General features: G+C 41.1%; 1 protein-coding gene across 1 annotated transcript; it reads left to right on the top strand.

Annotated features, from left to right (window-relative positions):
- The first annotated feature begins 347 nt into the window (after positions 1-347).
- LOC148024502 (pentatricopeptide repeat-containing protein At5g39350-like) lies at positions 348-4,621 on the top strand. Its single transcript, XM_087694163.1, has one exon. It carries the CDS (start codon positions 816-818, stop codon positions 3,408-3,410), a length of 2,595 nt encoding a protein of 864 aa, XP_087550289.1. The 5' UTR covers positions 348-815; the 3' UTR covers positions 3,411-4,621.
- The last annotated feature ends 23,320 nt before the right edge of the window (positions 4,622-27,941 follow it).

The following is a 27,941-nucleotide window of genomic DNA, read 5'->3' as shown; positions in this document are numbered from 1 at the left end:
GTTTGAATTTGCATTGTGTTGTTGGCTGGAAACAAATTTTACTCGGAGACACATGCAATTTAAATAGGTTGTATGTCAGCCTTGCTAATCTTTATATTAGCATAATTGATGGTGCTACCTATATGCTTGAGAAAATATTTGTGACAAACAATGCTCTTAGGTCAATTGCTAAGTTTTTAAAAGGGCTGAAAGCTTAGAACTCCCACCCCTAACGGTAAGATGTAAGTACTCTACTATTTAATCTAATAAACCTTGCATTATTAAAAAACTATCGATTATTTAGTATAAATTCTCCACATTAAAATTCTCGTTTGCCTTCCGAATGATTGCTACATCGTCAATAAACATTTCGAACCTTAGCTCCGATCGTTTACTCTCACATTGGCAGGCCCTTATGATTACATCACTTTGTTGAGAATGAAAAAGATGGAAGGATTATTCCGCTCAACAGTAATGGACATCGGCAATCATTGGGCTTCTGATGGACGCAGGGCATCGTCGATGCCAAGTATCAGAATCATGCATAGACCGTCATCAAGTAAACAGGTCAAGAGGACCGAAGAAGGAGGAGGAGGAGGAGGAGGAGGAGGTAGGATGGAGGAGCAAAAGCAATAGATCGCAGACTCATCAGACAAACACCTCAAGAGGGAAGGCTGCATCAGTACGTAATAAAATCATCAAATGAAAATAAACACCCAGGCCAAGGAGTAAAGAAGAAGTGAAAGGAGGAGGAGGAGGAGGAAGGGGGAACATGGAGGTAGCAGCATCAGGTAACAGGCAGGCCGGGAGGCTTTGACTCGTAGCAGATATAGAATATGCAGCGTCAACATCATTCGCTTATCTCCTTACTGAAAGCTTGTGCCAAGCAGAAAGATCTGCAAAGAGGCAGCAGACTACATGCAAGTATTGTGAGAGCTGGTTTGCTAGAGAAAAACGTTTTCCTCGGCAGTGCCTTAATCAGTATGTATGCCAAATGCCAATCACTTGCCCAAGCACAAGAAGTGTTTGATAAGCTTCCAGTTCGAAATGTTGTCTCATGGAATGCGCTTATCACAGGGTATGTCCAACATAGCCATGGCGAGCAAGCACTGAAGTGCTTTGAACGGATGCAACTTGAGGGCCCATCTCCAGACTTAGTCACGTTTGTTTGCATGTTGAAAGCTTGTGGCAGAACAGGAGCTGTAGGAAAAGGCAAGGAATTACATACTGAGATTGTCAGAAAGGGACTGCTGAAGAAATATGTTAATATTGGCAATGCATTGATAGATATGTATATGAAATGTGGGTTGTTTGCAAAAGCACAAGAAGTGTTTGATGAGCTTCCAATTAGGGATGTGATCACTTGGAATGCACTATTGACAGGATACGTCCAATGTGGGCATGCTGACAAGGCGTTAGATTGTTTCGAACATATGCTTCTTAAGGGCCTCTGTCCAGATGCAGTCACCTATGCTTGCATCTTGAAAGCGTGTGGCAGTGTAGGAGCTTCTATTAAGGGGGCAGAAATACACACAGAGATTGTCAAAGAGGGGTTGCTGAAAAAGGATGTTGTTCTTGGGAATGCACTGGTAGATATGTATGCTAAGTGTGGCCTGCTTACAAAAGCACAAGAAGTCTTTGAGGAGCTTCCAATCCCTAATGTAGTATCATGCAGTGCGCTAATGGCAGGATATGTTCAATGTGGGCACTGTGAGGAAGCAATAAGGCTATATGGACGAATGGAATTTGATGGCATCTTGCCAAATGCAATAACTTATATTTCCATCTTGAAAGCATGTGGCAGTGTAGGAGCTGCAGATAAGGGAAAAGAAATCCATGCTGAGATTGTCAGAGAAGGACTGCTTAAGAAAGATACTGCTCTTGGCAATGCACTGGTAGATATGTACATGAAATGTGGCCAACTTGCAAAAGCTCAAGAAGTGTTTGATGAACTTCGAGTCAAGGATCTTATATCTTGGAGTACACTAATGGCAGGTTATGCTCAACATGGGTGTTGTGAGGAAGCATTAAAGTGTTTTGAATTGATGCAATTTGAAGGCATATCTCCAGATGCAGTCACCTATATTTGCATCTTAAAGGTCTATGGCAGCATACAAGCTGCAGGAAAGGGCAAAGAAATATATGATGAGATTGTCAAAAAAGGTTTGCTCCAAAAAGATACTGCTGTTGGCAATGCATTGGTAGATATGTATGCCAAATGTGGCCTGCTTGGAAGAGCACAAGAAGTCTTTGACAAGCTTCCACAGAAGGATGTGGTATCCTGGAGTGCACTTATGACAGGCTATGCCCAACATGGGAATGGTCAGCAAGCATTGCAGTGTTTTGAGCGAATGCAACTTGAGGGTGTCTCTCCAGATTCCATATCTTACACTTCTATATTGAAAACCTGTGGGGACTTAGGAGCTGCAGATAAAGGCAAAGAAATACATGTGGAGATTGTGCGAAAAGGATTGCTTTTAAAAGATGTAGTTCTTGGTAATGCATTGGTAGACATGTATGCCAAATGTGGTCTGCTTGCTAAAGCACAACAAGTCTTTGACCAGCTTCCTTTTCTGGATGAGGATTCATGGAGTGTTCTAATGGCAGGCTATGCTCAACATGGGGATGCAGAGCAAGCGCTTAAGTATTTCGAGCAGATGCAACTTATGGGCATCTTTCCAAATGCAGTTACCTACATTTGTGTTTTAAAAGCTTGTGGTAGTATAGGAGCTTCTGTAAAAGGCAAACACGTGCATGCAGAGATTGTTGGTGAAGAGTTACTGATTGAGAATATTGTGGTTGGCAATGCATTGGTAGATATGTATGTCAGGTGTGGCCTGCTCGTTAGAGCACATGAAGTATTCAACAAGCTTCCGGTTCGGGATGTGATTTCATGGAGTGCACTAATGGCTGGATATGCACTGCTGGGAGAGGTTGACCATGTCTTTTATTTGTTTGAGAGAATGTTAGCTGAAAGCATAAAGCCAGATGTGATCATCTTCACTATTGTGCTCAATGCTTGTAGACACTCAGGCCTTTTGGAGAGGGGTGAAATGTGCTTTACGATGATGAGAAGCTATGACATCAGCCCAACTTTGGAGCACTACTCTTGCATGATTGATCTCTTTGCACGTGCAGGACACTTGGAAAAGGCAGTAGCTTTGATCAAGGAGATGCCCTTTTCTGCTGATATTACAGTGTGGTTAACTGTTCTGAGTGCTTGCCAAAAATTGGGGAATCTGAATTTTGGAAGGATGGCCTTTGAACATGCAGTGCAATTGGATAGGCAGGAAGTTGCAAGTTATATTTGTATGAGCAATCTTTACATTGCTGCTGGTAGACAAAAAGATGCAGATGAGATCGAAGCTATGAGAATGAAATATGAAGCACAAAAGAAGCCAGAACACTGCTTGTGGACTGATGCAAGTTGAACTGCACATGCATCTTCTGCTGAGATTGCAACACACATCCAGAATTTAATGGGATCTGTGCAAAGCCAGTTTATCCAGCCTCTGCAAAAAAGTCACAAAGAGGATGTACCCCCTGGGTGTGTCAAACCTTATCGGATGTGAAAATATACATATTATGTGGGCATAGTGAAAGCCAGACTATTTCATGTGCCCTCATCGATGTCCCCAAAGGGACATCTATACAGATTGTCAAGGATTATGCAGCTTTGTAATGAATGTCTCATTTTTGCATCACTTATATCCGAAATTAAGGGGTGTCGACATTTTTAAAGGGATCTGAATTGCTTTTGTGTTTCTTGAGGGTGGAAAGTGTGCTTGTGGGGATTCATGGTGATAGTGGGAGAACTGCAATGTATGATTTGTTATGCCACTTGAAGCATTGATTTTAAAGCTGCCTTGAAGTAAAGCATGTGAAGCAACACAACTTATCCATTGTCTCTTTAAAGTACCAGTATACAGGGTTCTGAACCAGTCTAAAAGGTACTAAGACTTGTCAGAGGGCAGGGCTCGATCTGGTTATCAGTTTGGGATAAAAAATGATGCTTTGCTTATCACAAGTGAGGCATGGCTATAGATGTCTCAATTGGCACTATTTGTAATACAAACATGTGTGTCATATGTGCTAAGTATCTAGCAGAAATCCTTGTGATGGGACCTAAAATGGGCTGGCACTGGCTAAGGCATTAGCGGGATCTCATGTCCTCAATAGACAATCCCACCTCACGGCCTCGCGGGCCAGGAGCGTCCATCGAGGGATACACTATTCTAAACACTAATCACTGCGCGTTTATAGTCTGTAATCCAATAGATGTTCTCTTTTCCCATCTCCTTAGAGGGAGATTATACATATATCGGCATTAAATGTCACATATCACAGACACAAGGGCACCCCATTGGCTGATTGTCGTGGGTCTACCGCGGCTCTTCTATATCTTGGGGAGGGATTGGCCTCTCAATGTGTTGCTTCCACACATAGACATATTTGGAACAAACTCCCCTCTTAGTGTCAATATATTTAACTTTCCAAGAATGCACTTATCCTCACTTATCCGTCCCCTTGGATCCACGTCTAAACCTACAACCGGGTTGCTCACTCTCTCTACGTAGATCAAGTCCTAAAGAAACCAAGTGTCATGCATTCAAGAGCTTGTAATTGGTACCATTTAACGATGCTTAATGCAAATGTGTATATGATTAAGTGCTTAAACAATTGAAAAACAGTCTTGTGTATTGTGTAAATCCATTCTTTTCATGTTTCCATACACTAACGCGTAATTGTTGTAATGAGAGAACTGAGTTTTACACTCGTGCTGTACTTCCATTTATTTAACTTAACGTCATCCTATATGAATAATGTAGCGAATACATCAGATTTTATAACATATTTCAATGCTTAAACTTTTCTTTTTTCCTACCGTTTAAAGTTTTGCTTGCGGTGATAGTTAAAAGGGTAAATTCATGTGTATTTCGCATAAAATAAGTAGTAAATACTCACAAAAATATATAAATGGAGATAACTTGAGGTAAATCCTCATGCTTTATCCTCATTATACATCCACAGATACATTTATAAATTTTCATAATTTTTCTCGTGCATTTTTTATTTTTTCTATTTTTAAAGAGCATTTTTTAAATTTTTCATTATTTTTCTTTATTTATTATCAATAAAAATGGAAGAAAATTAACATTATTTCAAAGTTGCGGCTCTTGAGTTCTTAAACAACAACCGTGTAGATTTTATGGATGTTTTATTTCATGCTTTTTTTATTTTAAGCAAAAAAATCTCATTTTTACTCAAAATTATACTTTTCAAATTTTTAAATTTATTTTTCATACTTTAAGTGTATATTTTTTGAGTTTTTTATTATGAAAGACAAAGGAACAGTAAACATGTCCATTAATTTTCAGTCCATATGAACATTGTTAACCTCATCAAACGATTTTTTTTTTGTTGTAAAAATGTAATTATCGTGTATTTTTCATTATTTCAGATTTTGAAACTTGTGGGTTTGTAAATGAGGGTCCGTTTGATGCTCGGTCTGCCTTCACACTGCAGTCTTCAGCCCACCTTCGGTTTGGAAGCAATCCGATATCATGCCGAACGAGCATTCATCAATCGGGATTTATTCTTCTTCACACGCAGGAACTGCCCCTTGCAGGAGAGAGGGAGAAGAGAGAGACTGAAATCTGATCTTCACAACCGGGCAGCCATTTGATGCGCGGTGTGAAGCAATGGAGGACGAAGATCAAGAGTATCGCGGGCATGTAATCGGTTGGGAGGGTTGCTTACAGCCCCCATAACCCATCTCAATTATTGGAAAGAAAATGACGCCTTCTCCCTCCTTACGCGAAAAAAACGGCACCTCTCTCTTCCCCTCAAATTCGTTTTTTGATTGGGGCTCCCTTTAGGGAGCCCCCAAAGGTCATGACTTTTGGACCATTCACACTTGCCTTTTGTCCTTGGCCTCTTGGACATCCTATCTCCCGCGTCTAGTATCCAAATTGCAGTTTGAAAAATCCTGGGTGTTCGTTTTGAAGTCTGCACTGCCAGGTATCTCCCAGGGTCCCATCTAACACGTCAAATAATTGTAAAAATTCATTAACTGTCGTCAAGTTGGTCTTTTAAGCCTTTTCCGGGCATTGTTGCTTAAAATCGTACTGATTGCCACCGCCGCCTTCAATGAAGTCTATTTTTTCCCTAAAATTTAAAAATTTTGGCTATTTTTAAGCACTTCTCGACATAAAAAATCATCTTTCATTAGCGACCACGGGATAAGGCAACTCAGCCCATCGAGTCCCACGAACAAATCTGCACATAAACACAACCACACAGAGCATTAAGCTGATACAAAATAGATACATAACAAAACACATCACAACTCTTACCCTACCCCCTTGTCAAAACCAAGGCATGAAATCCACGAGGAGTAGGTCTAGCATAACCTGACAGAAAGTCAAAAGCTAGTCACTAACCAACTACTCCAACACAACCAAGTGAAAAAGAACCATCAAAGAGGTCATCCGAAGTGGTGGTCTGAACTACCGACCTAGCTAGGGACAACGCAACTAGGAGTTCCTACTAGGTGAGAACTCCTATAGCCTGATCAACAAATATTTTCTTTTAGCACATTGGGTTTTTAGCCTCTTATTTTCCATACTAGGGCATGTAAAAAGGAGGGAGTTGAGCGTGGTGACCCAAGGAGAGCAAGGCATCGGCCTTAGGTCCTATCTCGGTACCCAAGAATCTACCAAGCCTGCACAAGGCGACACTTAATCCTTTTCTAATGCTCACTTTTATTTTTGCTCCAACCTTATTTTATTCTTTGTTTTTTCAACTAGAAGCTACACTTAGGAAGACAAGGCATCGGCCTCGGGTCTGACTCGTCCCCAGAAACCTACCAAGCCCTCACAAGGCAATGAACAATTGCTCAAGGATTTTTCATTTCTATTTTTATAGGGGTTAGAACCCCTTTTTACACACCTTCGTATATTCATATATTGTCTTTCAGATATTTAGGGTTTTTTTAATTTCTATCATTATTTTAGTAGCTTCTCTAACTACCTCACAACTAACATGAACTCCCAGAACGGCCGCCTAGTAGGTCAATAGAACAGGGTCACTAGAATTCCCATCTAAAATAGGTCTTTCAATGCTTGCCAATGCCTTGTAGGAGGCAATGACTACTCAGACCTCCCCCAGACATACAGAGTCTAATCCTGGGACTTCATGCCTCGAGTACCGGTCCCCAACCAACAAACAAAATAAAGTAACCCTTACACACACATATATCATTAATTGCTTAAGTAAAAAGACTTGAAAAGAAAACGAAACCACCTGGAATGGCCACAAGAAGCTCATTCACAACAAAGACTCCCTCAAGCGGCTTCGTCAACCTGTATGATGCAATTACTACAACAAGAAACCATTAACTATACTCGCACCAAATAGACGAATGGCTCTCTTGGCCTAAAGAAAACAGACATTACGAACTTTTAAAGTAGCTGGCCCTCATGGCCTAAGGAAATAGATCATTAAGACCTGAAAACAACTGGCCCTCTTGGCCTAAAGAAATTAAGCAAATCTGCTTATATAGATCACTCCTTGGAAGAAGGCAGATATACAAACACACACTCCACTCCAAGGGGAAAGACATGGTGCTCAACCCTAAACTAAATGGATGAAGTTATGACCCATTCCTCTTGCATATACAGCAAGAGGCGTACATATAACATGTCGTCGAATCAGCCTATGGGTCCAGGATAATAATGGTTGATGGGTCTTGACTACTCTTCTCATTACCCATATCAACCATCGCCTACCATATAACGCGTGGTTTGATAACATTTCCCACAAGCAACCAAGTCCCGTCTCATCATCAATAACAATATTCGGACTAGGACCATAGTTGAAAAAGAGTTTCTCCACATAAGCAAAATTGGCTAATGAATCGGAAAACTGATTCTAATAACGTGGAATGAGCTGAAGAGATATGCTCTCAAATTCATCAAGTAGGGTTATAGCAGTGCGATGATACATACTAAGAATAGGATTCCGGACTATATATGTCCCATTAAATTGACTTAAGGTAAGTTGGGAATCCCCTTTTACTAACAATCACCGAATGCCACATTTATTGGCAATATTCAATCCCATAATCATGGCTTTATACTCCACCATATTGTTAGTGAATCCCACCAGCAGCTAATTTCATTGTAACTCTACGTTGGGGATCTCGGATGACTACTCCAACACTCCCTTTTCTATTAGCCCCCTTGGTGGATGCTCCATCAAAGTATAACATGTACGTCCACAATGGGTTTGCACAGCCATCAGGAACTCCTCTATTCATAAGTATGATAATCAAAATTCAACATATTTAGAGGATGAATTGACGGCTCCATTCCACCTTCTTCATTAAACTTAACAGGGATGCTTGTCAAGATTTGTAAACAGCAATGGCAGAAAACTTTAATCTCCCACAAAAAGGTACTGTCTTCTTGCTCAACCACTTTGTATCCCTTGCTCCACCAGATAAGCCTCCCCTGATGATATCTTTGCTCTAGATATGGGTGCTCTAAATAAGGGATTAATTGCCCCATCAACTAATTTAAGCTCTCCTACAGGTCTCAAATCAGCCCCAGCATAGATCTACAATGCATTTAGCGCGTTATCATATTTAGAAATAATAAGGTTTAATCTTATTAAGATTAACCTTATTCTTAAATTCCATTCCTTGTAGATTATCTAATAAAACCGTGGACTTATTTTTACCTATCCAAACTATCTTGTAAGGGTCATCTCAATGAGGTTTCAATTTTCCTAGAAATAGCTCCTTACGCACATCGTAATAGAGAACTAATTGCCATTTTTTAAACGTATAATTCTTCGCCTTTAGATCATGCAACCCCTTCATCCGACGTTTAGCTATCTCCTGGTGCAACAAACTCTGCAATTTGAGTTCGTCCAAGTGGGCTATAGTCGTAAACCGCTCAAATAAGGCATCTTCATCACCCAAAGAATGATTGATTGTGAATCTTATGGTCGGCAACTCAATTTCTAAGGGCAAGACACACTCCTCCCCATAAACTAATTTGAATGGGGTGTGACTAGTGGCCTGTTTAAACATCGTATTATATGCAAAAACTGCCACATATAATTTTGTATCCCAGTCCCATTTCTTTTCAGAGACTATCTTGGATAGGATACCCACAAGCTACTTATTGGTACTTTCAACCTATCCATTGGCTTGCGGATTATAGGGGGTCGTCTTGTTATGCTTAATGCTCCATGCTTCAGTCAGGCTTCTAATTACCTTATTCAAAAAGTGAGTTCCACGGTTCGATACTATTTCCTTTGGGGGACCAAAACGGCAGATGATCTGCTCAAGTAGGAAACTAGCAGTCTCTTTTGCATTGTCCTGCCTCGTCGCCCGTGCTTCTGACCACTTTGTAAAGTAATCAATTGCTACTATAATGTATCTTTTCTGAGCAGTAGACGATGGGGTAATAGAGCCCACAAAATTGATGCCCCACTTCTAAAATGGAAGGATAGCCATAATAGGCGTAAGTGGGCTCCTATTCTCTCGACTGTCATGTCTTTAACATGTATCACATCTCTTAACATAGTCAAATGAATCTTGGAAGATGGACGGCCACCAATAACTAGCTTGTAAAGCCTTCTGTGCCGCCAACCGCCCAACAAAGTGCCCTCCACAAGCAGAATCATGGCACTCTTCCAAAATAAAGGGAACCTTGTCAGGCATCACACATCGGCGATAGATATCATCGACACCTTGCTGATATAATGTCCCTGCAATCAAGGAAAATTTCAATGTCTGCTGTTTAATATTCCTCTTCTCAGGTTTTGATATAGTAGCTCTAGTCTCTCTCGTAGAAAGATAGTGCGTTATAGCAGTATACTAGGAGGGAATAGACGCCGTATCAATCTTAAACAATGTTTCCATGTCACTTCCTTCAGCCATTACCTCTTTTGCCTCTCCGAAATCCATAAGACACTCGACAATGCCTTAAAGCTTCAGTGGCTTGCTCTTAATATCGTAATCAAACTCTTGAAAAGTAATTAACCACTTTGCTAAACGATTAGGCGGCTATAACTTATTCAACAACAATCGAAGCCCTTCTGTGTTCGTATAAAAAACCACCCTCTTATAAAGAATGTAGTGCCTGAACTTCTTGGTCGCAAATACCATCGCAAGGCACAACTTCTTCATCTAGGTGTAGTTAATTTCTAATATGCCCAACTTTTGACTAGCAAAAGCTATTGGATGATACCACTTTTCCTCCCAAATTTGGACCAAACAGCAGAAGCTGATACTATACATAGTTACTGCTGAAAATATATAGAACATTTCACCACTTTTTGGTGCTTTTAAAATACGTGCTTTGGCAAGCTCCTACTTTACATTGTCAAAAGATACTTTGCAAGCATCATTCCATGAAAAATGACAATTAAAGGACAGTAGATTCGTTAGTGGCAATGTTCTTTCTACCAAGGCATTGATAAACCTCCGATAATACCCTACTGATGACAGAAAGCTATGCACTTCCTTTGGAGTACGCGGTGGACTCATGGCAACTATGACCTTGATCTTTTCAGGATTAGTCGCAATCCCTACGGAACCGACCACATGGCCTAACAAGAGCCCATAAGGAACTCCGAAGACGCACTTCCTGGGTTAAGGGGTATGCAGAATTGTCTGCAACGCTCAAAACACTTTTGTAAGATAATTAACTATCTATCCCTTACGGTGGCTGCCCCCACATCGTTAATGAATACTTTCAATCCCTCGGGGGAAATGTCACCAAAGGTCTTGTCAACTGTTCTCTGCCATGAACTTGGTGCATTACATAACCCAAATGCCATCACATGGTACACAAAGGTACCAAAGACAGTAATAAATGTTGTTTTTAGCCTGTCTTGCTCAGTAATCGCCATTTGGTTATACTCTGCAAAGCAGTCCATAAACGAATAGATTTTCCTCCCTGCTAGTTGATCCAAAATTTGGTCAATAAATGGCAATGGGTAGTAATCTTTAACAGTTCGCTTATTTAACTCTCTAAAATCTACGCAAAGCCGGATCTGATTATTATTATTCTTCCTGATCACAACTGGTGAGCACCATTCAGTATGCTGAACAAGGGAAGATCAAACCCGCTTTTCACAAATTCTGTAGTTCCTCGAACAATCCGTCCCTTAATTCAAAAGGTATATGCCTTACTTTCTGACGTATAGGGTGGGTACCTTCCTTTACAGGAATAGTATACACAGCTAGACTGGGAGGGATACCCTTAAGTTAGTCATAGCTCCAAGAAAAGATGTCGCAGAACTCCTGAATCAGGGACACATAGTCCTCTCTCTCTTCCGAACTAAGCATAGAACCCAATTTAATTGGTCGCGAATCATTAGACGTACCAAGGTCCAGCTTAATAACATCCGCGTCTCTTATTCGATCTTGAGGCTCGATCAGCTCATTCAAGGCTATCTGATAGATATCCTCTGTAGTGGACCGTTCCTTAGATCCATCACTCGATGACATCTCACTATTAGATGGATCATCTACTGTTTCTAGTTCAGTGGAGGATAAAGAAGCTCTCTCACTCTGAGGAGACTCAGGGTAAGCATCCACTATTACACGATGGGCACCTCATCTTAGAATCACTCGACCAGTGGGTATGTCAACTTGACAATCTGTTCGTAAAATCCAAGGCCTTCCTAGCAAAACTCGATAGCTAGGATGTCCTGCAAACCTTATCACCCTAAAGTCCAAATAGCATTCCACGCTTGCAACAGTAACGTGGACTTTAGTGATGCAACCTTCCGGTTGTCTTAGACTATCATCCGCCATCCTAAGAAGCATGGAGCTGTCTTTTTGAATTTCGAGACCTAGTCGCTCCATCAAGTCTAAACTTATGATATTGATGGAGGATGCAGTGTCCACGATAGCGTGCTCCACTAATATTCCATCCACATACGTTGGAACCCTAGGGCAATGCTATTGAGGATGATCAAACCAATCTTCTCCCACTCTAGCTATGCCCAAAGGTTCTACTATATACCCGATACACAGGATTTTCTTGAATTCCTTGCGTACTTCTGGAGAAAGTTTAATCAAGTGCAGGAGATTCACATCTGGTTTGACTTCGCAAAGAGAGCTTGCTAGGTCAAAGTCATGGTAGTTAGCCAAGGTTCTCTTCTCGCGCCAAACCATTCTTTCCTTTGGTCATTCGACCACTGGCTTTAGTGCCCATTTCTTGACTTTTGTCTTCTTTCTTGGTACCTCTCTATCCTTCTCGGGATCCACTTTACCATCAACAGGCCTTAGAGGTCCCCCTTCCATATCTAGATTCAAGACTCGCTTTTCCCTAGCATCCTGCTTAGGGTTTTCCTTGACAGGTTTTACAGTTCCTTTATCACCCTCTTTAATCTTTTGCCCTCGTGTTATGCCTCGTAGATTACAAGTTTTAGCATAATTGACACGTACAACCTCAATAAGGCTGACTCCACTGCCATGAGGTAACTCCTCTACAACAATATTTTCTCGTTACAATATTTGTCTTGATCCCTCATCATACTGGAGATTATTCCTTTGTGCAGATGATTAAATGGACCAGGCTGTTTACTTCCGTGTTGGAGAGAACTGATCTTACTCCAACATGTGGCAGTTAAGTGGCCAGACTTTTCGCAAATATCACATTTGACATTCAGGCAATTCCTAGGGAAATGTTGGCCACCATACCACTTACAGCTGAATCTTGAGGGGTCACCCTCTTCCGGGCGTCGACTCCCTATCGACATCCACCGCTATTTGTTGATACTATTCAGAGATCATATCGGTGTAGTGCTTCATCATGTCCTTAACTTCACCAAGGACATTAGAGGCACTCGACTCGTAGCCAGGATCGTCAGTTTGTCGTCCCATGGGCCTAACCACTTGATTAGGGATTGGACGTTGACCTACTAGGACAACATTGGGATTCGTTGTTTGGCCCTTACTATTTAGTGAGGCCACCTGACTAGACATGGGCATAGTCATGCTAGGAGGAGTTGGTAACATAGGTAAATTCGGCATGATACCTCCTCTCCCATTCACATTTGACATGGGATCCCCTTGACTCCCATTGGTTAAGGCCAAGTTATTACCATTCCAATTTATCCTTGCTACATAAGCCACTTGCAAGCGCGACTCTACTCCTTCTGCTTGGGAAATAGCAGTGTCAATGTCGGCCAAAGAAACACTACTCAGCTGCACCTGGATATTAAAATCTAATCCATGTAGGAAATATTGTAACTGGGCAGCCGCTGGAATGGGGATATAAGTATTTAGTTTATGAAGAACTTGCTTTAATTTCTTGGCATAGGCCTGGACATTCTCATTTGGCTCTTGGCGTGTTACATTCAAGACACGTAACCAATATTGTCCACCCTTCTCAGGGGCAAACTCTCTATGGAAAGTCGTAAAGAATTAGGCACTGCTAGTTATGGTTCCAGCTTCGAGACTGTGGTACCATATTGCCACTCTTCCTTTTAACGTCATATTGAAGAATATCAATAGGTGCCCTTCGTCTTGGATTTGATAATTGAATATGAGTGTTTGAAACTCCTTAATGTGGAGTTCTCCATCTTTTTCTGCTAACCCATGGAAAATGGACAATGATGCTCCTAATGCTGGCAAATCTGGTACCCCTGCTGGAATTGCGATAGGTTGTGCCATGGCTACAATCGGATTGACAATAGGAGTTTGTGTAGGTAAAACTACATCCCCACTTGTTATGAGTTGATTAATTGGAAGTAGGGAAGTACTAGGACTTCCACTTGCACTCGAAGAGCTACTCGTAACACTTGGGTTACTAGAACCACTGCCTCTTTGGGAAGAATCAGGACTTATGATCTCCAATCGTTGTCTAGCCCTCTCAGCACGTTTTTCTTTTTGTATTTCGGCTTGACAGTCCTTGTCAAAGGACATAAACCAACTATTTGGTCCCTAGAAACCCTAGATTTGAGAACCACCACTTGTTGGCGGCTCCTGATAGACACACCACTGATGGGACTTAAAATGGGCCGGCACTGGCTAAGGCACTAGCCGGACCTCATGCCCTCAATAGACAACCCCACCTCACGGCCTTGCGGGCCAGGAGCATCCATCGAGGGATACACTATCCTAAACACTAATCACTATGCATTTATAGTCTGTAATCCAACAGATGTTCCCTTTTCCCATCTCCTTAGAGGGATATTATACATATATCGGCATTAAATAACACATATCATAGACACAAGGGCACCCCACCGGGGCTGATTGCCATGGCCGTACCGCAACTCTTCTACATCTTGGGGATTGGCCCCTCGATGCACTACTTCCACACATAGACATATTCGGAACAAACTCCCCTCTTAGTGCCAATATATTTAACGTTCCAAGAATGCACTTATCCTCACTATCCGTCCCCTTGGACTCACCGTCTAAACCTATAGCCGGGTTGCTCACTCTCTCTACGTAGGTCAAGTCCTAAAGAAACCAAGTGCCATGCATCCATGAGCTTGTAATTGGTACCATTTAACAATGCTTATTGAAAATTTGTATATGATTAAGTGCTCAAACAATTGAAAAAAATCCTCGTGCATTGTGCAAATCCATTCTTTCCATGTTTCCATCCACTAACGCGTAATAATTGCTGTAATGAGAGAAGACACCGAGCCTTACACTCATGCTGTACTTCCATTTATTTAACTTAACGTCATCCTATATGAATAATGCAGCGAATACATCATATTTTATAACATATTTCAATGCTCAAACTCCCCTTTCCCCCTACCATTTAAAGTTTTGCTTGCGGTGATAGGTAAAATGGTAATTTCATGTATATTTTACACAAAATAAGCAATAAATACTCACAAAAACATACAAATGGGGATAACCTGAGGCAAACCCTCGTGCTTTATCCTCATTACACACCCACAGACACATCCATAATTTTCCATAATTTTCATTGTCCATTTCCTAAATTTTTCCCTTTTAAAGAGCATTTTCCTCATTTTTTCCTTATTTTTCCCTATTTATTATCAATTAAATTGGATGAAAATTATCATTATTTCAGAGCTGCAGCTCTTGAGTCCTTAAATAGCAACCATGTAGATTTTATTAGTGTTTTGTTTCATCATTTTCCGATTTTAAGCCCAAAAAACTCCATTTTCACTCTAAAAACTATACTTTTCGGGTTTTTTCCATTTATTTCCCACACTTTAAGTGTATATTTTTTGAGTTTTTTATTATGAAAGACTAAAACCAACATCAAAAAACATGTCCATCAATTTTCAGCCCATATAAACATTGCTAACCTCATCAAATGCGAAAAAAACCATTTTCTTTGTAAAAATGTCATTACTCTGTATTTTTCATTATTTCGGGTTTTGAAACTTGTTGCGGGTCTGCAAATCAGGGCCCGTTTGATGCTCAACCCACCTCCACACTACAATCTTCAGCCCACCTTCAGTTTGGAAGCAATCCGGTACCATGTCGGACGAGCATTCATCAACCGGGCTTCATTCTTCTTCACACGTAGGAGAACTGCCCCTTGCAGGAGAGAGAGAGAGGAGAGAGAAAGACTAAAATCTGATCTCCACAACCAGGCAGCCATTTGATGTATAGTCTATAGTGATGGAGGGCGAAGATCAAGAGTATCTCTGGCATGTAATCGGTTGGGGGGGTTGCTTACAGCCCCCATATCCCCATCTCAATCATTGGAAAGAAGACGGGGCCTTCTCCCTGCTCACGTGAAAAAACCGGCACCCCTCCCCTCTCCCCCCTCCCCTTCAAATTCATTTTTTGATTTTTGGACCATTCACACTTGACTTTGGTCCTTGGCCTCCCGGACATCCTATCTCCCGCGTCTGGTACCTGAATTGCAGTCCGAAAAATCGTGGGCACCTGCCTTGAAGTCTTCCGCTGCTGGGCATCTCCCAGGGTCCCATCTGATAGGTCAAATAATTGTGAAAACTCATCAACTGTCATCAAGTGGGTCTTTTAAGCCTTTTCAGGGCATTGCCGCTTAAAATCGTACTGATTGCCATTGCCGCCTTCGACGAAGTTTATTTTTCCCCTGAAATTCGGAGTTTTTGGCTATTTTTAAGCACTTTTCGGCATCAAAAATCATCTAACACCTTGGCATCAAAGGTGGTGCATCAATCCAAACATGGTCCTCTGTCTGTCGGTGATGCACCATAGTCTCCACAACATCCTAGTGTACTTGAAAGGATAGTCTCCATCATAGGCTTCTGCCAATTTGGTGTGTGCATAAAAGTATCAAGCCTCCTCATGCATGTTCTCTCCATCTTACCATCCACCATTTTTTCTATGGCCTCTATCCCATGCTCTCTACTAGTGTTGTGCTCTCTCCATGACTTTATCACAATAGTTGTAGTAGTGGGATGATCCTCAAAGGTCGATCCTTTGGGTCCATAGCCTCCCATAAAGCTTATGCTTGTCTTGTCTACCATCTAAGTCCATATAGTGCCAATCCTCAAGTTCATACTGCCATGGAGACCCTACATCCAACAAAAGCATGGTTCTCATAATACTTTGATCTCCCACTCCCTGTATACTCTTGATCGAGAAAACACTCTGAACCTCTAACCATGTATGCTTCATCATCTACTACTCTGGATAGGCATTGTAGTCATGGTTGACCCTGTCAGTCTCTACACGATCCTCATGAGCATACTCATGACACATTCTCTACGATGGGATCTTCATCATATTGAGGGTTGAAGACAGCAATGCAACAAGCTGGATGTTAAAATGGAGTAACGTTGTTCTTGAGGATGCAAATTATAGCAATGCATTGCTTGGCAATAGTGTGTGTGCGAAGATGCAGTAGCTAGCACCCAAACACAGCCACCAGGATGAGGTGAGAGTGCAGGTGATTTCTCCAGATGATTTAGTAGATGATGGGTAGCAACTTGATGATCAAATTATAGCCTCCATTGGAAGTAGAGGGTAGAGCAGCAACTGCAGCAGGTTAGACAAAGAGGTTGAATAGCAAAACACAGCTTGGTAGAGGGCCCTCAATGACACACGGCAGCCCCAGTGGACAGTTGGAACCATCAGCGACGGCAGGGGTGGCAAAACCAGTAGCAAGGGCAGCAGGCTGAAGAGGTTGAGGCAGTGGCTCTAGAACATGGGTGGTAGTGGAGAGGAAGAATGATGATGATGGCGGTGATGATGGAGTGCATTGCATTCAATGTGGGAATGATGGGTTGATAGTATAGGATGTCCCCATGTCCTTAAATAGGGAAATTTTTAGTCATTTCTCATATTGTAACAATTTAAAAGGCCTTTTTCATGCGTAAGTCTCTTTGGGGCTATTTTTGTGGAGTTAAAGCATGACGAAATGCACGATAATCAAGCATTAATAAAGGCATTGAATCAGGCTTGCTCAATAGATCCTTAAGCTACTACATCTCCAATTACCCTTGCTTTCTCAAGAAAAGCTGCAGAAAAGACTACCAAGAGGAGACCATTAACTTTAATTGAAATCAATTTAGACAAGCTCGAATTTCAGGCTCTCAATTGGTTGCGACTGGTTGCAATTCACATTCCATGAGGGGATAAAGCTCTATCGTAAACATAAGTAAGCAACAGATGCAACAAAATAATTCCCAGATAAGAAAAGCAGAATCTGTGGGTTCTCAGGGCTCTTGGTTGTCACTTGCTCACTTCAACTCACTACTCTCTACTTGAATAGTACTTTGCAAATACTATTGAAGGTATTGTCGAGATGTCGAGCTCTATATGAGCTAGAAAAATATTGAGATGTTGAGCTTTGCATGAGTTGGCATCTACTATGTGCCTTAGTGATGTGGCATGGTATTATTCATTGGTGTGTTAGGTGACTGACATGAGGATATGTCAATGATTCTATAGTTGGACTATACCTACGTAGTCCATCCTTGGTTATGGCATATGCATTGTGCAATCTCTTCTTTCTTAGCGGATTCACTTAGTGATCGTGTATGCATATGTTGTGCTACTTTCATATTAGTCTTTTATAAAGTTGTAGACTTAGTTCTTTTGTGTGGGAAAATTATAGCTGCAGGAGGCTTTTGAGGCTAGCAAGGCTGGAGTCGCTGATTGTAGTGAAACATGGTGAGCAGGAAGAAAAGTGTATATGTTAATAGTTTTCAAATTTTAGCATCTGAGGTTATTTTGACATTCATTTTAGACCTGTAAGTGGTTTTGATAGCAGTTTTTGGGTATACTACAGTTTTTGTTGTGTTGGCCATTTACAGATACACATGTTATAGATTTTGAATTTGTAGGGTTTCAGGTGTTTGTTGGGTTGTAGACATGCAAGACATTTGCATACAAATTGCAAATTGCAGTTATTATTGTGCAATTAGTAAAAAAGGCTATGTTTAGTTGTGGTGCACCTTGTATCGGTTTGTTTGTAGATTGTATTTTTTTGCGAGGTTTTCTATGTTGTCAAAATATCAAACAACTTTAACTAGATTGTAAGCGAGAAGCTTGATAAGAATAATTATCCTGCATGGAAGTTCAGGATGACATTTCTTGAAGAGCAAAGGTGTTTGAAATTACATTAAAGGAGAGATGGTAGTAGCACTTGAAGTTTTTGCACGAAATGCTATTTTAGGACACATAAAGCTAAGAAAGATTAAGAGCAGACATAGAGTGAAGTCATATATTGGCTATTTGTAAGTGTTTGGTTTGTGTTGGTTAGATGGTAGAACGTAGATTGCATGTTCGGTTTACATTTGATAATTGTTATGTAGAAGATCTAAAAAATGATTACACATTGATTACAAAAGAGAAATATACTGGCAGATTGTTTAGTCTTGATATAAGTTTGCTTGAAATGGAGTCATGTTTGCACAAATATTAGGTGTTGTGGTCGTTATTAAAATTTGACATAAGAGAATTGATCATGTGAATGTGTAGCGGCTGAAAGACATACAACCAAAATAGATTGTGGATGGCTTGTTCAAGTTTAGGGTTGATGGGATGTATAAAGTATGTGAAACATGTCAATTTAAAAAGTAAGATACACATTTTTATATGCAAAACATATATGCAAGAAGCCACTTGAATTGATACATTTTGATGTGTGGGATTCTACAAAGACTGCAACTTTGAGTGGTTGCAATTATTATGTTTCCTTCATTGTGTTAGAAGATAGACATAGGAATTCGCGGTAAGCAAGGGTGTATGAGGGCAGATAGGTGTGAATAGCTTGAAGGGCAGGGGAAACCCTAACCCTAACTAGGCAAAGGCTATATAAACAGCCTATGGGTCACTATCAAAGTTGAGATAGAGTGTACTCAAGTTGTACCTTGAGCAACTTAGTAAAAAAGATTTTGTTGTTGTACTTTGAGCTTCTATCTCCCTCTTGTGCACACTTTTTCTTGCTGCAACTTTGCTCTTTCACATGATATGAGAGCCATTTCTGATCTACTCAGCTTCCCATAGCTCTATCTCAGTTAAGTGCACAAGGAGAACTCCATCTTTCATCTTATCTTCTTCACTTCCATAGCCTGTTCTGGACCCCCTAACCTTGGTGGACTTGATGCATGCAAAGGAGGGCATTTCAGCTCCTATTGTCTTCTACAAACCTTCTTTCCAAGATAGGCATAGGAACCCATGGTAATCAAGGTGTATGAGGGTAGATAGGTGTGAATAGCCTGAAGGGCAGGGAAAAACCTAACCCTAACTAGGCAGAGGGTTCTCTCAAAATGATGTAGTTTTGGACAGGCGGACAGTTCGTACAGCAGTGCAGCCTGTAGTAGGCGTAATGATGGCGGCAACGATGGGGCTTTGATAGCCCCCCAAGTGGGATATCTCCACCCAAGAGGGTTCCCAGAAATTCTTTCTTTGTTGCTTCCATAGAGTCAAACCCTAATTGTGGGTTTCATGGCAGCCATAGCCACAAGCTTGAAAGCTTGACCTTCTTGGTTCTTTCATCTTATGCTATCACTAACAGTGATTTTAATCACTAAGTTATCTCTTTCAGAGTCATTTACTAATCTGGAACTCCAATTCAGAGGTTCTTTCACTCGGTAGAGCATTAGCAAGCTCATCAAGACTGACATCTACCATCTCTAGGAGCATAAACTAGAGATGAGTGCTTGTAAGCACTAAAGCACATTGCTCGATCATTTTGCTGTTGGTATTTACTCAATCTGATTTTTTTCATCAGAAAATTAAAACCATTAAGTGCTCTACTTCATTTTGTAAGGCTATGTGTACAACTATAAACACATAGACCATCCTATCCTAAACTTGTGTTGCTTGCTGCATATCATGTGTGGTTTCTTTCAAATACCTTGGTCAATGAAATAAAAAAGATGAGTGTCATTGTACTCTCCTCAGAGTCATCAACAACAAGCATTGAAATCATAGACCGTCCTTGTCCAACACAAGGTTCATCTACTAAACCATACCACAAGGAGGAGCTAGAAGTCTAGTCTAGGTTCACATCATTGAAGCCTAAAAATACCATTTAGCCTCGGAAGAAGATTGAACATAAGAAAGGACCACCAAAGTCATATTTTGAAATACTACATATGTATGATTTTCAGCCCTTCTCTTCATTGCAATTTTGGATATCAATTGTTTGTAAGGGTTTCCTTGATTTGCTTCCGCATTCATTGGCAAGTTTGTAAGGGACTAGACACTGCCCTTTTCTTAGCAAGTGGTAAGACCTGGCCACAACCTATGCTGATGTCCGCCCTCAAATTTGTAAATTTTATGGCAAAGATTTCCACCCATGGCAAGTATTTATAAAGTACAAGATGATGGAGAGAGGGTATTGGCCTCTCATTCAAGGCACTAAAGCTGTAAACTCTGCAAATCTGGTTGATTTAGAAGATGAACAACGTGCCCAAGCAATCATCATGTTACCCTTGATTCATCATGTTGATCAACTAAATACTGCTAAAGAAAAATGGGATGAGCTTGAAAAGCTCTATGGAGCCATAGGTAAAAATACTAAAATCTTCCTTAATATCAAATTCTTTAGCTTGGAATATAAGTCAGGAGAAGACTTGGGAAAATTCATTTCTCATACGAAGGGTCTCATGGCACAGCTTACCTCGGTACAAGCTCCAATCCATGAAGAGGATGCTATTGCTATTCTCCTAAAAGCTATGAAAAAGTTGTTTCCTACCCTTGTAATAACTCTTACCAACATTCCAAATCCTAACTTGGCAAGTACCATCCAATCCTGTTTGGATGAAAAAAAGAGGAACCATAAAGAAGGCAGCACTAGTCAAGCATCTTCAACTTCCCATGATCAAGTATTGGTACATATAGTTCTCACTAGATGTTCATTTTGTAAGAAAAAATGGCATATTATAAACAACTATTGGAAGAAGTATCTCAAAAAAATGAAATGTAAAAAATGCAAGAAGACAGGGCATATCACTAATAAATGCCCCAACATTCCTAAAGTACCCAAAGAACTGGTGACCAACTATGCCTCCAATCCATCTAATGATCAACGTTTTTGAGTCCTTAAACCATCTACCTATAAACACTCTTGTAGCCTGATCTATAAAGGCATCTTGTTTGTTTGGGAGGGGGGACTGTTGAGAGTGGAAAAAGACTGAATTTTTGAATGATTTTTGTTGTTTTTGAGGACTGAATGATTGATTTTTGATGGATTTAGAGTGATGTATAATTGTTAAAGGAAGTATTTGAGAGTGTTTTGGATGATATTGATTATTTTTTGGAAGTTCATGATGATTCTCAATGGAGATATGAGGTTCTGTGATGTTTCTGATAGGTTCTGATTGGTTTTGTATACCTTTTGTATATCTTCTGTTTTGTTTTGATTGTCTTTTGTATGAAGCATGGATTGATGATTGATTAAGATTGAGAATTTTGAAAGATTATTGAATAGTTTTTGAGAGTTTGGAATGGTTTGAGTATGAGTTATGAGGTTTTGATGACCTTCTGTAGACCCTCTGTCTCTGCTCTGTCTCTGTACTGTAACTGTATTGTAGCTGTTCTGGTGCTGTACTGTGACTGTTCTGTAGACCTTCTGTAAGTGTTTTGTAGAATGTATGTGTGACTTTGGGAAAGTTTTCTAATCTTTGGAAAGGATGAATCTAAGTTCAAAAGAGCTAAAACAAGTGGAAGAAATAGCTGGTGAAGACTAAAGAGAAGACTAAGTGACAGTGACAGTAGTGAGCTGTGAAAAGACACTGTAGTGGCTCTGGTGACTCTTCACATCAGACATACCTCTTGGGAGGTGCATCCACGACCTAAGAAGGATTATTGAGGGTGATTATGAGAGCATTTTAGTGAGGATATGATGTATTATTGATAGAGAGAGAGAGAGAGAGAGAGAGAGAGAGAGAGAGAGAGAGAGAGAGAGAGAGAGAGAGAGAGAGAGAGAGAGAGTCAGAGATAGTCAATTCTATCAAAACAGTGTAACTGTATATGAGAGATTGAGAGATAGAACTATGAAGACATTGAAGATGAATAATATGTGATTGATTTCCAGATGGTGTATTCCTTTGTGTTCTTTGTTCTATTGAAGTATTATATGAAGACGTTGAAGATTATGGTTGATTCTATCAAATCCGTGGGAGAAATCTACTATGATGTTGCATGAAGAATTGCTGTTTTCTTTGTGTTGATGATCAAAAGAATGAAATAAAAGCTTGTTGATGTTACAAGATAGATTTTCTTGCAAAATAATTCCCTTTTCCTTGGTGTTCCTCTTGGGGCTCCATATTTTTGGTACGCACCCGGGGAAGCTTGCCATCAACAAGCACCAGAAGAGGCTGAAAATGAAGGAAATGGCATTGCCAACAAGAGAAGAATTCAATGGATGTTTGTAAAGTTCATTCTTCCACTGAAGAGTTGGAATTTCTTATAATAAAATCTACTTTCCACAAGAAGTTCATTCCATAATGGCGGAAACATATCACCATCATGATGCATGCTCTATGTGGTGGACTGTTTCCTCTTCCTGTTGAAGTAGCAGAAACTTGCATCTTGGTAGCAAACTGTTTGGGAACAAACTAAAAAGAAGAAACAGAAAGAATGACCATCCATGGAAGATTTGGCATTCATTGAGAAGTTTCTAGACATCATCAAGTGGGAGATTGTGAAGAAGCTTCAAGAGTCTTGGTCTGTGGAGGTTCACAAAGACAAGAAGGAAAAGAGTTGGAATTTGTTCGTGGATGCTCAACATCAAGATACATGGGATGCTTTGTGCACTGAAAATCTTCTGTTTGTCCAATTAGCAACCCATTGGAAGTTGGTAGACAGAGTGTTTTTCACAACATACATTGTTGAAACCCTCAGAAGCTAGCACTATTATAATGACACAACAACAATCCTAAGAAGAATGAGTTTTGATACTTTCAGAACAGAATATCTTTCCCTTTGTAGTGGTTTGAAAGCTGAATTCAGAGATGTTGAGAAGAAGGAAGTAGAAGAGATATTGGCCAGAGAATCTATCAGAGATTGAACCCCCCTCTAACACTATCCCGTTGAGTCTAGACCAACTGGTTGAAGCCAACCCCCTGATGAATGACGCAATAAAGAGGCAAGCGTTAGAACGAGTCCACAGGTACGTGAGAAGAGAGAAGGCAAAAATCAAAGTTGAGAACAAGCTCGTAGCAGCAGAAGCCTTCTTTGACGCCCTGAAAGCACTCTTTACAGAAATCCTCATGGCTACTCAAGGTCCCCTTCCTAGTCAGATTCGTCTTGGAAATATTGATGATAGGCCAACAAATGTAGTCTCATTGCTAGTTTTTAAGGGAGAGTACAATGAAGACCTTGATCTTCATGTAGCACAATTCATGGTAGCATATGTGGCTAACAATGCCAAAACCCCTGAGCATTGGTTAGCAATATTCCCCGCCACTTTCAAAGGCGCGGCGTTTCAGTGGTATGAGAGACAAGCAGATGGAACTTTTGACACATGTGACCTAAAGTTGGCATTCCTCACTAAATTCAAGCGTGAAGGTTTTGAAGAGCGAATGAGAGAGGAGTTCATGAATTTAAGTCAGTCCTCTGGAGAAAGAGTAGAAGCTTATGTCTCGCGAATGGAATCTATCCTGAAGAGATGGACTAACCATGATTTGGACGAAGGTATCCAGAAAGGAGTGTTTCTCAGGGGCCTACAACCAGAAGTTCACAAGTTTGTGGAATTGAGAAGACCAGTCAATCTGCAAGCTGCAGTGGAAGGTGCAAGATTGTATGACGAAGTTGAAGCAAGGCTATCAATGACTCCAGGAAGAGGAGTCTTATCCCCTCATATGCGTGGAATGGTATACCCATCAAATGCAGTCCCAGGGACAGTTCCCTACCCCTATCCCTAGATGCAAACAGTGCCGCAGTATAATGTACCTAATCCAGTGTGGTCACCACAGACAACAGTGCCTCAAATGATGGTTCAACCACAACAACAGTGGCCTCAAACAGTTCCTTCAATGGTGACTCAACAACAGTGGAATCCTACCAACAACTGGAATCAACAACCCCAAGTCTCAACAGGAGCTCTGAATCAGAGCCAGAACAGAGGACCTTCTGGATCTACCCAACCAGTGTATGTAGTAATTACAGACGCTTTCCAAAATCCTACTACAAGTACTTTAGGAGGTGAAAATTTGAAGGACTATTTATCTAACTCAATTGCAAGTATCAAGAAAGAGCTTCTGGATGTGATTACAGAACAGCTACAGACGCTGAAGGTGAATACCGCCAATATATCCACTCCTGCAGGAGCTGGAAGAGATGTGATGCGCTCTAATACATGGTGTGGAAAGTTTCATCAAGCGGGACATTTAGCCACTGAATGTACCCGAAAACCAACCATTCCTGGATCCTTCTCTTTCTACTGTTTGTGGAAGAACTATACAGAGGATATTTGCTCTCTGAAAGAGATGCATGAATGAAGACAGAAGGATGAAAATGCAAGATTCAACTTGCTAGAATCCAAAATGACAACACAAGATATTGGACCAAAGCCTAGGGAATTTGGCCCTAATTTTGGTCCAAGGAGGTTTCCCTCTCAAAGTTACAGAGGACGACAGTCCGGCGGTGGTCAGAGATTAGAGGTGGAATGGTATAGGTGTGGAGAAAATAGACATATCTCCCCAAGTTATCCAAACCCTAGACGATCTGTGGATTACAAGCCCTTATGGAGCCGATGCAAAGGTGAAGGCCACACCGCAAAGGACTGTCCCAGTCTAGCCCCTGTAAAGGCCAATGCCACTGATAGCCAACAGAAGGTACAAGAACTTGCTTCCAATTTGGTCAAGTTGGAAGTTGCCGCTGTTACATGCACCAAGAAGAAGGAACCAGTGGTTCAAAATGGGAATGACTCTCCTATCAAGACTGTGAAGTTCAATCTACCTACAGAGGGACAGAGCAGTATAGAACAGAGGGACAGAGATAATCCCAGAGACAATCCCAGGGACAGGGACAGAGACAATCCCAGAGACAAGACTAGAGGCCCATGAGATAGATGATTCAGAAGCACTTCCAGAAATAGAAGAAGTACCAATGTTGCAATTGTTAGAAGAAAAAGGAAAGATGAAAATGGGTGTAGCCCCATTCCCCAGCCGGCTAGAGACGCCTATGGATCCTATTAAAGATTATGACTTGGTCAAGGACCTAGATACTTTTAAACCAAACTTAACATTCTGGCAGTGCTGATGCTATCTCCTAGCTCTTGAAAGAGATTCAAAAGCATCTTGACACGAAGGCGTGGACTAAGGATTGCTCCTTCAACATCGACCAAGACCAATAAGGCCCCAGAGCCTGTAAAGGAAGTGGATGTGGCTAATGCCTTCCTAGATCCTAGAACCCTAGAGATTAGTGTATGGATAGAAGGATGCTTCATTTGAGATGCATTGATTGATGGAGGATCATCAGTAAACCTAATGACGGATGTCACAATGAAGGACTTGGGGTTCCAAGGAATTCAACCTACACAGTGGCTTATCAGATTGGCAGGCCAAAGTAGAGTCAAATCGTTGAGCATCCTCCCATATGTAAAAACAACCCTTGCAGGAAGAGACTATTGGCTGACATATTTGGTGGTCAAACCTTATGGGACCTCATACCCTCTGCTATTGGGAAGACCTTGGCAAGAGCCAGGAAGGACTAGTTCAAAGGAACCCTAACCCTAGACAGAGAACCCAACAAGCAGTGTTAAAGCTGTATGGATTGCAAAAAGGCAATGGATCCACATCCATCGAAGTCATAAATGACTCCTCCAATGAGGTAACAGATGGTACATCACGAGATGAAGAGGCTGTTAAGCAAATCTTTCCTAAGAAAACAGAGGCACAGTCCCTAACAGTGGGCACTGTAAGCCAATTGCCAAGGGATGTAAAATCCTTGTCCATGGGTGAATATCTCCTACCTCAATTAGAATTAACTTCTGAAATCACCTCTGACAGTGAAATAGAAGCATGGATGTACTGTTCTTCCTGTTACATGACAGTCGCAGAGACAGTACAGAGATAGTACAGTTATAGAGCAGAGTCAGTACAGAGACAATACAGATACATAGCGGCTATAGAACAGAGACAGAGTGGATACAGAGATGGTTACAGAGACAGTAACAGATACAGAGCCAGAGCCAGAAGTAGAAGCAAAGTCAGAAGCTGTGACAGAAGTAGAAGTAGATGCAAAGGCAGAAGATTTGTTCTTCTCCTGTAGAGCCTCTACAGAAGCGGAGATAGAGCCTCCAGAGGAAGGGGATGGAAATGATGAGGAAGAAAATGAAGCAGGTTATGAAAGTGTAGATGAAGAATTCCCTTTGATAGAGGATGATCTGGTTGATGTCCCTACAGAGACCTCAGAGGCTGAATATCTCAGGGTACTGGATGGAATGACCATGGTTCCGTTTGGGTTGATTAATGGACCACAAAGTATGCAGAATCTGTATAAGCAATGGATTAAAAGCATAAAAATTAAGTTCACTAGTGGCTCCTGTCGCCCTGACTGTTCAGTCCAAAGAAAAGATGATGATGATGCCCCCTGCCAACAGAAGCCCAAGCCCTCAAAGCCACGGCCTCTAGCAGGTTCGTGCTATGTGACATTTCTGGATGCCTCCTTCGAAGATGAATCCCTGAGTCCTGAAAAAATCACCACTCAAACAAAAGCAAACAAAGCTCTGATACCCTTCCAACAACCTAAACAGACGAATGTGTCATTTGTTCAGAAGGAGGATACTGGTTCTAGTGGGACATCAGACGAGGATACTACTCTGTTGTGAAAGAGTCAGACCTCTATCAGAAGCAATCAGTGGGACATTTATCCGCGAAGTGGAAGATGAAAGACAAGTAACGTTCCTGGATGCTGAAGGAACCGAACGTCACCTGAAAGTGGGTCTCAATCTTCTAGAAGAAGAACTAGTGGTCTTGTGAGACCTACTAAAAGAGAACTTAGATGTGTTTGCTTGGTTGTATAAAGACCTAAAGGGGATTGATCCCACAGTATGCCAACATCACATTGACCTAGAGCCTAATGCTAAACCTGTAAGGCAAAGACAAAGGCGTATGAATCCTAATTACTTTGCTTTGGTGAAGGCTGAATTATTGAAACTGCTTGAAGCTGAGTTCATCTATCCCGTGGCTAACAGTGAATGGGTTTCGCCCATTGTGGTAGTACCCAAGAAGAACGGGAAACTTTGAATATGTGTTGACTTTTGAAAGCTCAATTCGAAGACGAAGAAGGATCATTTCCCTATCCCTTTTACATACCAATTGTTGAGCACAGTGGCATGCCATGAGCTTTATTCCCTCTTGGATGGATTCAACGGATATAACCAAGTCCAAATCGCAGAAGAGGACCAATCCAAAACAACCTTCACCATAGAATGGGGGACCTATGCCTACAGAGTGATGCCATTCGGGATCTGTAATGCTCCTGCCACCTTCCAACGAGTAATGATGGTTGCCTTCCAGAATCATCTTCATGATTAAGTTTG

This window comes from Lygodium microphyllum, chromosome 15, assembly GCF_053477565.2.
Source record: "Lygodium microphyllum isolate KBCC chromosome 15, Lygodium_microphyllum_v1.1.10, whole genome shotgun sequence".
Taxonomy (NCBI): Eukaryota; Viridiplantae; Streptophyta; class Polypodiopsida; order Schizaeales; family Lygodiaceae; genus Lygodium; species Lygodium microphyllum.
Note: the sequence above shows the minus strand (reverse complement) of the source record. Positions and strands in the feature narration are given on the sequence as shown.